Here is a 16,349-nt window from a genome sequence, read left to right on the forward strand (position 1 = left end):
TAGAAAAAACGTAAAATATCAGCATAGACTAAAAGGGCAAATGATATTTACAAGAGATTAAATTACCCATATATGGTTATCCTCATATATCTAAATAATTCCTTTTAGAAAAGATATTTAATGTTAAATTTTTAATATACTAACGATTTCATAAGGTATATATATTAATATATTAATCATTTCACAAAGCGAACCCTACACATTATAAACTCTAGTTTTCTAATTCCTTTTCCGCTTAGAAGAAAGAAGTGAAGAAGCAACGATAGCTTTGATAGGAGGCAAATAAGTGTAAAAATACCAAACAACCCAAGAGAAATGGAGTAAGTTCCCTACATCACTAGCCTTAACTTCTCTCTTATAATTCCACGTGATCTAATCCCTCCTTTATATTGAAAATGCAATATCAATTTAACCTATTGAGATCTTCACCATATATAATTTTTACGTCATTTATTTCTCATATTCTATGTTGCTACATTGAAAAACTAAAAAGCGGAGAGATCAAATGCTGATAATGTAAACCATACAAATAAAAATAGTGCTCTCAAAAAGGGAAAAAGGCAAACCTTTGCTTTTGAAATTCGATGCAAGCTTGTGCTAAGTAAATCTTCTAGTTTTCTTATATCTTTTAAGGACTATTCTTGCAGTTCTTCTCCATTGAGCCGTCTGTAATTAGATGCAGAACAACATATTTGAATCAACAATAAACAAACTATAGCATCTCTGATTATAAAAAATCTCTAACAGCATAAAAATTAATTAATACCTCACTTCGAGAGTCTTATCTCTTAGTTCCTTGTTTAGCTTGAAATATTCACCTGCAACCTGTATAATTACCTGAAAAAATAAAAGAACTACTATCTATTCTTTTATATCTCAAAATTTCTAGAAGCCAATATGCAATTTAAAGGCCCTATTCCTCACTGCAAAAAAAAAATAGTAAATTAGCGACAGAATTCATCACTAAATTACCAATAGAATTCAACAGCAAAATATTCTGTTGCTAAAATTTTATCATTATTCTATCACTAATTTAGAAATAATTTATCAACAGAATTTATTGATAGAATATTCTGTTGTTAATTTTTAAGATATCTTATTCTAATTTAGTGACAGAATATGCGACAGAAAATTTTGTGACAAAGTTTCTTGTTATAATTCTGTTGCCAATTCTATCACAAATTATTTTTAATTTAATTTTATTATTTTTAATATATATTTATATATAATTTATTTAATAATATATTATTATGCTATATTAAATAATAATTTAAAATTTTTATATTAATAATAATAATTGAAATTTTATACTTAATAATTCTTATTTAAAAATAAAAATGAAATAAAAGATATTAATAAAATAATTTAAAAATTTAAAATATTATATATTATATAGATACAAATTATAATATAATATATAATGATTATAAAATATTTCTAAATTTAATATTAAATTTATTATCAAAAATAACTTTTTAAAATAAAATATAATAGAAATAATTATTATATATAAATTGATTTTACCATATTAATAAATATAATGTTAAAAAAAAAGTAAATTTAAATAATATATTTATTAATATATGTGTGTGTGATTAAGTATTATATATTTAATTTATCAATTAAGACTAAATATTCCTTTTAGGTCAACCAGCAATAAGGTGGACACAAAGGCACTATGGGTGAGAGGTTGCGAGTTTGAGTTTGACCAAGACACAATGAAAAGTAATAATATTTGATATGGTCGTCAAGAAAAACATTGTGGTGAGGCAATGGTGAGGTGATGCTGAAGTGGCATTGGTCAACTGGGTGATGTAGCAATGATATTTTGATCAGCCTAAAAATTATCAACGGAATAAATCCTTTAATCAATTTGCGATGGATTTAGAATAGCCTATTCTTCTTTAGTAATAAAAATTTTCTGTCACTAATTAGCGGCAGAATACAATTTCATCACTAATTCCATTATTAATTAGTGACAAAATTGCAAATTTCATCGATAATGAATTAGTGATAGTGATTTTACCTATAAAAATATTTTGTTGCTAATTATATCGTTAACTTGTCTTGCGATGAAATTTTTACTAATTAGTAATGGAATAATCAGCTATTTTTTTAGTGCGTTAGTTATAGATTGAAATAAAAAGAATAAAATACAAAATGATTTGGTACATGAGAAATTTCTCTTATGTTTAATTTTTTGAAGAACGAAGATCGAAGATGATTACCATGGATTATAATATTGTATCCATCGTAGTTTTTTAGGACAGACTTAATTAGGTCAAGTTTATAACCATCAGGTTCATTTATCCAATGAAATTGTGCCACATGTTTTATTTTTTCCACATCATCACTTAACTCCTAAAGGGAAAAAAAATAGTAAATGTATAAATTCTTGAATTGATAAATGGACCTTATCGTTATTAGGAACTTGACCTAAGTTTTATTCAATTTTTTATATGATGAAAATAAGTATCTTTTGTTTAATCTAGCCAAATAAGGCAATAATATCCGAAATTGTAATTATTATATTTAGATAAAAATAATAAAATTTCGAAATAAACAAGTTAATGCCCAAAAACATTTTCCACTCCCAAGGCAAAACAAATCTGCTTGGGTAACTCATAACATCATATTAGAGCACGAAAATGGTGAATGTGTCTAAACTTCATTTGTTTGCTTTGGAGAGTATCCACAAGGCATTTAACCAGAAATTAACTCATAACTAGAGGAATATTTTCAGTGATTCACTTGTTCAATCCAAACAATAATTCAGATAGTAAATTTAAATACATTTTCAAATTTAAAAACTTACGTTTTAGTGTACTCTAAGCATTTTCATAATATAATATATAGTCTATCATACCGTAGAATAAAATAATTACTTTTTTAATGCACTCTAAGAACTTAATTATGTATATAAAATAATTAGAAAAACACAATTATTGATCCCTATAATTTTATTATATTTTGCTTTTAGTTCTTATAGTTTTCAGTTCCTATATTTTCAACAAGATTAGATGATGTTTGTCGCTCAAGTCTCTATAGTTTCAATATTTTTTAGTAGTTTTAATCCCTATAAGAACTTAAAACAAGTAAACAAAATTACAGAGACTAAAAATAAAATAAATTTAAACTATTGAACCAATAATTATATTTTCCCAAATAATTATTTTATACCTGCAACTCTTGGGATGGCTGGCAATGACTTGACAAGGTTCACATCCGAGTACAAGTTTCTCCTTTCAATAACCTGCCTCATGCTTTAAACAACAAAAATGTTGCAAATTAGTTTGTATTATATTATTATGTTTACTATATTATGGTACCTTAAATAATATTTTTTTAATGCAAAGGCAAGTACACATCTTGAGTATAACAACAACAACAAGAAATTTTATCTCACTAAGTGAGGTCGGCTACATGGATTATATGGCACTATTGTACTCTATCATTTTTTTAGGAACATTGTTAATTAAAAGGTCTCACTCAACAATCTCCAAAAGTGTTCTCTTTGATCTTCCTCTATCCTTTTTGACAGAGCTCAAAGTTATCTGTTCCACTCTCCTCATAGGTACTTTCTATTGTCTTCTTTATATATGTCTAAACCACCTCAAATGACATATATAATATTTTGAAAGGAGAAAGTATTTGCATATATCATTATTTACTTTTGGTGAGTTTTGAAATTTGAATCCAGTTTTGTGTATAATTAAACTTTTACAATTGGTTGAACAAGTTAAAATGCTTATTCAGGAAACAAAAAATGAATTATAGCTAGATAGTGTACTTCAATTTTATGCACAAACAACTAGAAGTTTAGGTCATGTTTGGGCATAATGAAAAGGTATAAGCTATTTTAATGAAATGCTCCTTCCCATGTTTGAGAGAGAGCTAAGCTTTCCAAAGAGCTAAATATTATGACCTACCAAACACACTAAGAGGAATTTTATTATCTCTCTCCTCCATTTTTTGAGATTGCTTCGTTTCAACCAAACATGGCCTTAATGAGTTAATGTTGTGGCTCTATCTTGTTGGTTATAAGTAAATTTACTAAATCAAGTATAGTGTGTTGGTCTCAAATGGAAAATTTATCAAATGATAGAATATGATTGGAAGATTGGGAAAATTTATCAAATGAAAGAATATGATTGGAAGATATACTGAACGATAAGAGACAACTTACTCAATCATCTAATTAGAAATTGGTTCCACATTATTATATCTCAAAATAAAAATTAAAGTGAATTTAATTGAATTTTCCTTATATTTCTCCACTAATCTTTCTCCATTCTTTATCCACCAATGGCTAAGAGGTTCAACATTGCTCCAATCTAGTGGTATAAGACCTCAACCATCTTTGTTATAAAAAGAAATATGCCGCGCCATGCATGTCATTGTCTAATTTCCTTGATTTACCAAAGATAATAATTATGGAATTTGGCATGCTTGTATAAATTAAAATCCGAATAGCATCAACTTCAACCGATTAAACTGAGAACTGACTCTTGGTCCGGTTCAATTGATCCCTCAAAACCGACCACAAAGAAATCAATCAATGACCCAAAAAAACGATCAAAAACCAGAAAAATTGGTTAGAAACCAAATCAGTTCCCTTAAAAACTGGTTTGAATTATTAAAAATTTTAAAAAATTAATTTAAACAAAGAATAATTAATTTTAATCATGTATTCATCGATAATATATCCTTTTACCAAGTATTTATTAATTTTTTAAAAACAATATAAATATTTGCATATATTTTTTATTTAATTATGATACATAAATTAAAATTTATTAATTTAATATCAACCGGTTCAACCACGATTAGATCATGATTGAACTAATCAACCGTAAACCAGTGGCTAATCTGGTTCAATGACTGATCCGGTTTTTGAAACCTTGATAAAATTCTACTTGTAGTCAATCTTAATCAACCAGAGATGGTAGAGAAATGTTATGAAGAACCTAATTAAAATAAGGGAGAGAGTTACATATAAATCACATGTAAAAAACAAATTAATTACTTATAGGTCCCAACTATACTTGAAATAAAAAATTTGACATGTAAATATTGAATTTTGACTTGATAAGCTGAAAAAACAATTATTTTTAATTTTCCCCTAAAATAAGGCTTCCTTAAGTACTACACAAAGGGAGGCTATGCATATGGTAACAAGAAAAGATTAGCAATCTCTTGCTCTCATTCGCCAACTCTTAATTAAATGACGTCATGTTTGTTGCCAAATTATACACTATAGGTGGAAAACTATTTTTAGCCAAATTATATCGGATAAATATGATTTATCCTAAATTTTATAAATTTTTATTTGATCAATTAAAATTGTTCATCAAATGTAAATTTAAATGGAAGCTATATTTAATTGGGTGAATTTGAATAAAGCATTCATTTATGCTTATATATGCAATTAATCATATATCTATGCACCAATTTCTTCCAAATGGCTTCGCCAAACCTACAGAAAGATGTTTTACTAAGAGATAAATACGTGATAATGTGTACTATAATTCGTCTAAATTGAATCTTAATCCAGCATACATAGGCTCATTCAAATATAAATAATAACATTTAGATATTTAATTTATCTTAATTCGTAAACAGCCAAAAGATCAGTTCGATCATCATACTTTGGACTCCATCAACTCAATGAACATTAAATCATTCAACTCATTTAATAAATGAGCCACGCATTGCACAATAATCAGTTAAGATCAATATATGAAGACAATAAGAGAAACGTCAAGAGCTATAACACACAAACATCAATATTTTTTTAATATAAGCTGATATATGTAGCCTTAGAAAATTTTAGGTATCTTCAAAACAAGAATGACCTGACTGTTCTAGTAACATGTTTTTATAACCTCTTTGGAATGTTTTAATCTAGTTAATCAACAAAAGGAAATCATGAACCAAAAATTAACTTTGGATCTACCTCTAATATATTAAAGGCATGCCGGATTTGTACTTTATTGTTTAGGAAGTTTAAGTTAATTAAACTAGATGATTCACATGTTCTGACCTTTTAATATTTTTAATTTTGAAGAAAATAACATACAAATAAACACAATTTTCTAACAGAATTATTGAAAAGTAACTTTAAATAAAAAGTAAAATAAAAATATTAAGATCAGAACAATGAAAAAAAAAGATATACGCAGCCTATATCTCTCAAGTGATATAGAGAGGAAATGCAGTACTAGCACAGCTTGAATAGTAGTTTTGAGGCCTTTTTTTTTTTTTGCTTTATAGAATCTAAGACAAACAATATTATTCATAACTAATAAATAACATTATTTATGATTTATAAATAGTGTAATCTTCCACAAATTTAGAAACACTTCATATATTTGCAAAAGACAAATAACATCTTGGAATAAATAAAAACATATGGATCGCTGAAATATGTTTATGAAATTCATTGTTCCTACAGACATCCACGCATATACATGATATACTCCTTTTGTTTAAAAATGTAAAGTATTTTTAACTGAATTTTGTCCTATAATAAAAAGTTACTTATTTTAAACTAACCTTATTTTTTTATATTTACCCCTATTAAACACCCCTACAATAAATATAAAGTCATTTATCAATAAGAACACTTAAAAAAAAGACAATGATTACACTTCAAAAATTAAAAATACCTTGTTTTTTTAATGAAGATATTATATGATATTTTCGTTAATTTCTAACCACTATTTTGTAGTATTTGAATCTTTAAAAGTTGATACTACACATGTTTTTACATAAACATTCAACAAATTCCATAGCCTATTCAAAGACTAATGTGAGTTAAGCTGACATTTCAATGCTCAAACTATATAACCACTTCAGAATTTATGTAGCCGTAATTAACCTCAAGACATTGCATATATAAGAAGTTGAATTTGTAAGCAAGACAAGCAGTCATGATGAAATTACTCACTATTTCAAAGCCAATATGATTAATAATTCTAAGATACACCCACACAGTAATTCGGGCCAAGCTCGAACTTACTCAAAAAAAGTTAAAGCCAAACTTGATTATATGATCTTTTTAAAGAGAATATGATACTTTAAGCTCAATCCAAATAAACCCGCCTGAATTGAGCCGACCCGAATAAGTCGAATCGCTGGAATTTTCAGCTCTATATGTATATAAATTGAAATTTTGCCCACCAAAAAAAAGTTAGAGCCAAACTTAATTATATCAATTTTTTTATACTACTACAAAATACATATTTCAAAGCGCGTCTTTAAGAGCGCTTAATCAAAAAAGCACTCTAAAAAAGTGAGACAAAACATGCTAGAGTACTTCCTTAAAAAGTGCTCCTATTTTAAAAAGCACTCCGAAAGTAAAATAAAAAAATTAAAAAAATATTGATATCTTTTAGGAGTGCTCCTAGAGGACTAACTCTTTCGAAACGCTCTTTTAAAAAATGCTCCAAAAGAGTAAAATAAAAAATAAAAAAAGTATTGATATTCTTTAGGAGCGCTCTTTCAAAAGAACACTCTTAGAAAGGTTAACTTTTTTGAATTGCTCTTTTAAAAAGTGCTCCGTAAGAGTAAAATAAATAAATTAAAAAAATATTTATATCCTTGAGGAACCTTTTTTCAAAAGGGCTAACCCAGTGTTCTTTTAAAAAGAATTTTAAAAGAGTAAAATAAAAAAATTAAAAAAATATTTATATGAAAGAGTGCTCTAAGGCTAACTCTCCTGAAGTGTTCTTTGAAAAAATAAGTCTGATTCGGATTGAGTCCAATATTCTGGTCCACCTAAATTACTGAATATGCACACACATGGATAAAGACCCAATAAACGCATGGACGATATCACACCTTTTTTTATCAGCATATATATGTATATATACAGTTCACTTTTTTTTTTTTCCTAAGAAAAAGTACAATGGAAACAATTTGGATCTGAATTATTTGGTCTATCAAGTGGCTCTCAAAGCTCGAGAAAAATGAGAGAGAGAGGGAGAGAGAGGATACCTTGTACTAGAGTAATCAAAGAGTTTGCCAGAAGCAGAAAACACGAAGAGTGCAATCTCAGCGTCACAGAGAGTAGAGAGCTCCATGGCCTTCTTGAATAGACCTTTCCTTCTCTTTGAGAAAGCCACTTGCCTCGCTGCTACGTTCTCTATTTTCTCTATCGCTATCTTTCTTCTCGTCATTTCAAACTAAACACAAACAGATTCAAATCAAAATTATGGAAATTAGGGAAATCTACAGAATAATCCAGTCTCATAAAAAGAACAATTATGCAGAATATTATGCTCTGGGCGTAAATCGAGACAGATAATCATATAGAGAGAGAGAGAGAGTCAGGATATAACTGCAGATCTATGAAAGGAAAGAGAAAATGAATAAGAAATGGTGGAAAAGTTCTCATTTCTTACCAGAATATTCTGTAATGGGATGACCGTGTCGAGTGAGAGAGAGTGCGTCTTGGAGAGGAGAGCAAACGGAACTTCTTGGTGAGATTGAGGAAACTGGGTCCTGGAGGAGATAGCAGACAGGCTTTGCTGTATTTTTTTTTTTAATTTTAAATCTTGCTACCTTATCTTCACTTTTATTTTTGCCTTTTGGGTAAATTAATTTCATTAATTGCAGCTTTATATGGGCACCGGCATTGCCTTAGATATCCAATCAATACAAGAGAAATCCCTGCCTTACATGCGATTGGCTTAAAATAAATTATACTATGATACTCTCAGCTTTGTATATTAATCACTCTCTAAAAACACAATCTATTTTACTTTATAAATCACTTATCGATAAAATTATCTTATTTTAAATTAAAATTTTCATAATATAATTAAAAAATAAAAAATAAAAGATAAAAAATAATATTATATAATTTATTTATTTATGTTTTTACTTAAAAGTTATATTTAAAATTTTATTTATTTTTATTTATTATATTTATATTATATTATTATTGATGAAATGGATAGAAATATGTTAAAATAGAAATAAAGGAAGTATTATTTTATATTTGTTTGTGTGCGTGTGTCCACGTGTGTCATGAGTTTGCCGTTTCATTTACTATTCAAATGTCGTGAGTTTGCCGTTATTACAGATAGCTACCCCATTTCTTTATTTAACATTTAATTGAGGTGAATGTGTCTATAAAAAGCTCCATTCAAAACCTAGCTAATCCTATAAGTTTTGCTCCTAAATAATTTCACATAAAAAAGTTGGACACTTAAATATATTTTCTCTACTTCTCATACTTTTTCTTAATTAATCTAACTAATAAGATCAAATTTTTAGAATGTTATATGGTGTTTGAGAATTTCTCTCCTTAATGCCCATAAAGGGTGTCGTGTTAGAGATTTTGCTGATACACTATTAAAATAACAACACTCCGATTGCGTATGTGATAAGGGAAATTTATGGTTAAGAAGTGAAACATAACACATTTGGCCAAGTAGCTTTACCATATAAAGTGTGTTTAGATTAGTTTACATAGAATTGATCCACTGAGGCCTACGGGTTCAACTAGGATGGCTATGGAGGTTCGACTAGATAAGATGATCATACATACAAAAATAATTATTTATGAAAATGGATGTGTATATATATATGGATAATATAATGGTATTAACGTTTTTTTTACTTGTTATGCTTTTACTTATTAATAGATAGTTTTAGATTATTTTGGTTATTGAGATTTTATCTCATCCCATGATTACTATTTTTTTACAAGTTCTAATACAAATAAAAGCAAAAGGAAAGATTAGGACCTAAAGCAGTAGATTTGAAACATAGCCCTCTCAAGTTTGTATAATGAATTATTTTATTTTAAATTAAAATTTTTAAATTATTATTAAAAAATAAAAGATATATTTTTTTATTTATATCTTTTATTTAAAATTTATATTAAAATTTTACTTATTATATTTTTATTATATTAATATTGATGAAATGAATAGAAATACATTAAAATAGAAATGAAGAAAGTATTATTTTATATTTGTGTGTGTGTCCACGTGTATCATGAGTTTGGTGTTTTCTTTTACTATTCAAATGTGATGGCCCAGATGGCGTTATTATAGATAGTTACATGTGGTCCCCACACGGCTGGCAATCAGAGGTGCGTACAATTACAGCGATTGGGTTTTGCCTTTTATGGGAGTAAGTTTAATTATATTTTTCTTTTTCGAATTATAAATAAACTATATATTTCTATAAAAAATGAATAATTAGCAATGTGGTAACATGTACTCTTGATGGGCCTAAACAGGATAGCCTCTGCCGCCATAACTATGTTGGACACGCTGCAATGATAATCACGTCGGTCATGTTCCGCCGTACCAATTTTTGTCCATTTTGCACGGAATTTTAAATTCAAATTCAAATTAACCCACACGCGCAATTTTGCGTAAGTGTACGGGTGTTTGTTTAGTTTGGTTTAGTTTAGAGTTGGGTGAAATTGAACTCAGATAGAGCTGATAATTTGCAAGTTGAATTTTAAGAAAAAAATGATTTTAATGCAATGGATTTTTTTCCCCTAGACCAGCAACCACATCCCATTGTCAAAAACAGAAAGTAGCAGTAGAAAAGAAAAAACAGTATTAAAAAAAAAGAAGTAGCTGGCAACAGCAAAGCTAAAGGACCGAGGGAACAAAGAAAACACAGATAGGAATTCCCAGCCATAGGCTCAATAAGGGGACCAAAATGTAAAATTACATAATAGTGGGGGCTAAGAATTAATTTTAGCATTTTTTACAAGTAAAAACTCAATAATTTTGGCAAAAATTTTGTGACATATTAATCTTGTATAAACAAACTATTAGCAAGAACATTTACCAAGGGAGGAGGGGTTGTAATATCCAATCTTTTTGGTACTTTTTTCTAAATGTGGGTTAAGCACATCAAATAATAGTTTCATTATAATATAATGGAATTTACTTAAAGCAATGGGAGTTAGCTAAGAGTTTTTTTAAGATTAATAAATTCCTCCACTAAAATTACAACCCCCAATCAAGAAATTTCTCCTCTAACAATATGAACTAGTGGAAGACAAATTAGAATGAACTAAAACCTCTACATGACCATCCTCAAAACAGCAAGTCAAACCATAGTCTAAAGCAAACACCTCATATTTGAACGAAGAATATTCCACCAAATCACTTCTTTCACTTAGAGATTCCATCAACCTGCTATATGAACTCTTTACATTAATTCTTGTTCTTGACCCAACCATTAGCCATCCAATATAAATCTGGAGAATTTGAATAATCAAAGAGTCATAAAACTTTATTGCAAACCCAAAAACTCTATCCAAGTTATAACACCTCCAACTTGAAAATAGAACCCACCTCAAGCATACTAAAGCAGTCCTCTAATAATCTAGATAAACACAATTTCTTAGACCAGTTGAAACTGGGCTCATTCTCACACATGCTACAATTAAAAAAAAAAGTTCCAACTAGATCCTTTCTAATGCACCTTATCTTTTTAAAAGGGAAGACCACCCCTCTCCTCCAGCCCTTTCAACACTTTTGGATGACCCTTCGTACCCATATTAGGAATTCTACTTCCTCCAGGTCTAAAAGGTGGATCTCCTCTCTTTCTCCAAAAGAGAAGATTTTCCCCTTTTTTGACACTTCCCTAGGTTGAGGATTAGCACGCCCTACTATCACTTAACTCAGAAGTGCTTAACCCATTATTGCTCTATCAGTTTATTTTATCAGGTTGGATTTATTTCAAGGTTTTGCCAATCCTATTTATTTTATTTCAGTCCTTTCCCCTTTGAGCTTTGATCAAGGAATGGCAATATCATTTCAGCTTGGCCTTCTCTCTTCTCTCTAAAGGTAGTTTCCTATTCATTTTCCAATATGCTATATTGCTTATATCTTCCTCTATCTTTGGTTCTCGAGGTCCTCAAGTTTCAATCCTGATGTAATGGATTTGATTTCACCTTCGCAATAATAGAGATGTGGGTAAATTGCTTAATGATCTATCCAAAAGAAAAACCATGTCCATACAGTTTTCCTCTCTTGCATAGAGCCAACCTTACTTTATATGCTTTTTTGGGTGGGTTATCATTGTTTTCCATTCCACTACTTTATGTCTTAGCTCATCTTTATCTTCGTCTTTGTGTCTGTCGATTCAATTGATGTTGCGAAACTAAGAAGGATGGCTCAATATGGATCCCTATTCTTGTTTTATTCCCAGCTCTACACTCTTCAATAGCATAAAAGGTAGTTGCCAATCACTTAGTTTTGAGTTTAGATTTTGATTCATTCTAGCTCTAAGGGAGGAATAAGATAGAATAATAAAAGGGTTTATATAGGCGAGACTTATCTGCGCTCATTGTTTAGTACCTTAGATAATGAAAAATCCCTTTTACATCAAGAGTATGTAGCTTGTCCCCACCTAGTGGGATAAGGCTTGCTGTTGTATGCCAAGAGTGGCTTCTAATACATAGGACAATTAACCAAAAATAGTCATGCAAGTCTATACAACAATTCCATATCAAGCAAACAAAGATTGTAAAGTAAATATGAGAAAAATAATTGTACAATAAAGAATAGGATTCGAAACTATGAATTAATTGAAACATTAACCTTAGTACATTCAATCATATATCCTCCATCCATAAAACTCTTGACTAATCATCTCGCATTTAACATCAATCATCACACCCTACAATTCAAGCACCAATACCTCTATTCTTGTCGTGGACCTATTCTTCCTCATCTTCAAATCCAATGTAACTAATACAAAATCAAATGGCACCTAACAAAGATAATCATCTGCTATTTCTATGCAAATAGAGTACCTCCATACATTACCCACTTGTGGCCCAACCTTAGTGAACAATTAGTTCCAAATATGACTATTGCCTATCACCTTCGATCTGTCAATCCATAGTGCTTCAAATATTTTGCCATTGTGTCCTGATTGATTTCCTCCACACATGCACCCAGACCTACACACACTCCAACCGAAAGCAATAATATTCTACTCACTCTCACCTAACGTGAGTTAAGAAAAGAGATTTGTCAATCATGTCGCTATCACATGGAGAGCCCTTCGATGAGGAATGATGGGGGAAGTCTTGATGGAGCACACTCTGCAAGGTTGATGATGACCCACTCTCACAAGGGAAACCATAGGAGAGAGAAACACTGAGAGATAATCTCTTTTATAATGCTATGGAATTTATGTTTGAAAATTAGGTTATGTTTGGAAACCTAGCTAGAATTGGTTGAAGAGAAACGAAAATGAACCAAAATCATGCAGTTGAGTAGTTTGGCACACATGAACCTAGATGTTCAAGAACCTCTATTTAGCAAAAATGCCTTGAATCCAATTCCATCATGTGATGGAACTGGCTTTATTTTATAGAATTCTCATCACTACCCTTAATCTCTCTCTCCATCCCTATCACTGACAATGCTAATGAATCAAGCAAACAGAAGGGCAACAGTGAAAATTTTTTCCTTTAATTTTGAAAGGGACATTAGCGTCTTTTTACATTTTAAATACGCTTAATAAATAAAATTATATCAAGAATTTATCTCAAAACCAAATATATTTTTAAAACTCAATTCTATTTTACTTTTAATTTTGATTTGATTCCATCAAAAACTTTTTTATCATACCAAATCAAACATAGATCAAAATTTATTTAAATTTAAAAGGGAAATTCCCTTAAAGGCTCAAAAACATGAAATCTAGTCCATGTAGCTTTTGTTTGTCTATTCTTATTAGTTAACAAATGCTTCCATCTAACTTTGAGATCACCAATCACCTTATAGCATAACTTATCCCAGTTAATATTTTCATGCTTAGAGTAGTCGTCATTAATGTATCCTGGCTTACCAAATCACATATATGACTCTCAAAATTTTACAAATTAACTCTTGTTGAAAAATTTATATTTATCATTAGTATTAATTTATATTGATATAATGATATGACTTTGATGACGTTTTTGTTCCCCTCACACTCATTGTATGTACTAATTTATTTGGCTTTAAATTTAAGTACCTTTAACCACTTCGCCCACGAGTTCAAATTTGATTAAAATCACACTAAATAATTACTCAAAAAAATCACACTACATAAGAAAATATTGGAATAACTGGAAAAACTTAAATAAAAATTAAATCCAAGAAATAATGCATGTGTTTTACTAAAAATAGCCCTTAGTTTCATTGGGGCCTTCATTAATTACAACATTGGTTGCAGTATGTCCCCTGCAAATCTTCCTTTATTTTGCAACTAGTCTTGAATCATTTTCTTGCTTTTTTTCGTTTTCAAATCTCTATGTTTTCTTTGAAGAATTATTCTTTTGGTCCTATTTTTAGAGTATTTATTAATTTTTAATATTTTTTTATATTTTTATCCTTATTAAATGTTTTGAATAAAAATATCAGTAATAAAATTTAATAATATTTATTAGGAGTAAAGGTAAAAATTTATTAAATTTTAACACAAAGTTAATAATATTTAATATTTTTTTAAATTTTAATAAAATATTTTAAAAGTAATTTATAAATAGAATCAGAAAGAATAAATATTATCCACATATAATAAACTCACCAACTAAAATGATGTTATATTGTTATATATATATATATATATATATGAAATTAATAGCGTGATTCCAAAATTGTGTGTGAATTCTTAAATTCTTCACTAATAAATGATGTTAGTAGACCCACGTGGAGTTGTGGCGCAAACCTAAGGCTAAAAATGGGAAAGTTAGATAGAGGAAAATATTTGTATATATTTAAATTCTAAAATATTTAATTATCATATCATCATTCATTTCACTTTTAACTTTTTACCTAGAATAGTACATGATTTTTACAGCACATTAAATTCATATTTAATGCATAATAAATAAACTTTTGTAAGAGGGGCCAAAAATAAAGAAAATATAATAATACGTTCTTGTATTTTGATTATATTTTATTTTTAATTCCTAGTTTAACATGTTTGTAATATTGTTCCTAGCCAATTCCTTTAGTTTAATATGATTGTAATTTTAATCGTTGTAGTTTTGAATTTCTTTATTGATGTGTTCTTAATCTTGTCTTATCTCTCATGTTAGTTCAAATATGTAAGGAAGCTTTTTTGCTCTCTTATCTTTTATTTTTACTCATACTTAGTCAATTGATTTTCATATCAGCAAAGATGTTAGCAGAGTTACAATGAAATTAATTTCAACTTATGGCTGTTATGTGCATTTTTAAAATTATAAAGACTACCATTGCAAATGAATCAAACTAAAAAGATTAATGAAGTAAAACTACAGAAATTAAAAATAAAATATAATCAATATATAAGGGCCTACTATATATATTTTTCCAAAAAAAATATGAGAGAGAGAGAGAGCCTATATGGGCGGTGAACATGTACACCAATCTAACAATATGTTTGAGCTACAAGACTTGAGTTCTACATTAAAATTATTCATCATGTTTTAAAGTTTTGTACTCTAAGTAAAAGTTTTCAACTATCTTACATATCTTATAGAAATTGTGATATTGTTAAATTTGTCAAAAAAAGGAAACTTTTCAAGATTCTATTTTTACTCTTGTTTATTAAATGAATGTAAACATCATAAAACCTCCATTCCTTTTCACGGATCAATTTACAAGATCTCATTAAAATTCTGAGGGTAAAAATTAAAAAAAAATCATTAGATAATATTACAAACACATCATATTATAGGTCAATAATATATTTCAGAAGACACTTTATAATTAGAATTCGGAGGCAAGCATTACAGCTGAAGTTAATTACGATGTGTGTCGTACCATGCGCACGTGCATGTGTATATCTTGTTTGTTTTAATTTGATTGGAAATGTTTAAATATAATTGCTAATGCTGTATTCTTAGGAAGTCAAGTCAATTCAAAAGTAACATTTATTTTCTGAATTAATAAACAATTGCTTTATAGTTTGTTTCTTGCAAAGTCTTCTTTGGCCACAAAAAAAGCAAGAAAAGTAAACACTACCAATAAATGCAACAGATGACTAGCATTACTTATATCCTGTTTGGGGTTGGCCAAAAATTGATTATTGAGTTAAAATAATTAATTTTTGCAAAATTTATCCACACGATCACCAAAGTTAATAATTAATTGTTGAACCAAAATAATATTTAAAATAAATTCTGATAAGTTATTTATAAATTTAATTTTATTATTAAATAATATATTTTACTTTTTAAGTATTCCCTCCTTTAAAAAATGTAAGACATTTTTTAAGGAGTTGAATGTTTAAAAATATAAAATATTTTTAGTCTTTCAAAAGTATAATCATTGCTTTTTTTTTCAAAAATACCGTTATTGATAATGACTTTATATTTATTA

The 16,349-nt window shown here is 28.5% G+C and overlaps 1 protein-coding gene across 1 annotated transcript; it reads right to left on the reverse strand.

Moving 5' to 3' along the window:
* Nucleotides 1–356: 356 nt before the first annotated feature.
* On the reverse strand, nt 357–8,429 carry LOC129285972 (MADS-box protein JOINTLESS-like). The gene is made up of 5 exons (XM_054921988.1): nt 8,406–8,429; nt 7,999–8,186; nt 3,181–3,263; nt 767–837; nt 357–666 (listed from the first exon to the last, which is right to left on the reverse strand). The coding sequence occupies exons 2-4, from the start codon at nt 8,178–8,180 to the stop codon at nt 815–817; spliced, it is 288 nt and encodes a 95-aa protein (XP_054777963.1). The 5' UTR covers nt 8,181–8,186; nt 8,406–8,429; the 3' UTR covers nt 357–666; nt 767–814.
* Between the last annotated feature and the right edge of the window lie 7,920 nt (nt 8,430–16,349).

The sequence above is a fragment of the Prosopis cineraria genome, unplaced genomic scaffold (assembly GCF_029017545.1).
Source record: "Prosopis cineraria cultivar Desert tree isolate PC_DT_omini unplaced genomic scaffold, ASM2901754v1 PC11, whole genome shotgun sequence".
Classification (NCBI taxonomy): domain Eukaryota; kingdom Viridiplantae; phylum Streptophyta; class Magnoliopsida; order Fabales; family Fabaceae; genus Prosopis; species Prosopis cineraria.

Coding starts and splice junctions, on each gene's coding strand:
- LOC129285972 (XM_054921988.1), bottom strand. CDS start 8,180: ATGACGAGAAGAAAGATAGCGATAGAGAAAATAGAGAACGTAGCAGCG. Junction 3,264..7,998: donor TTTGATTACTCTAGTACAAG/GTATCCTCTCTC, acceptor TGTTGTTTAAAG/CATGAGGCAGGTTATTGAAA. Junction 838..3,180: donor AGCCATCCCAAGAGTTGCAG/GTATAAAATAAT, acceptor TTATTTTTTCAG/GTAATTATACAGGTTGCAGG.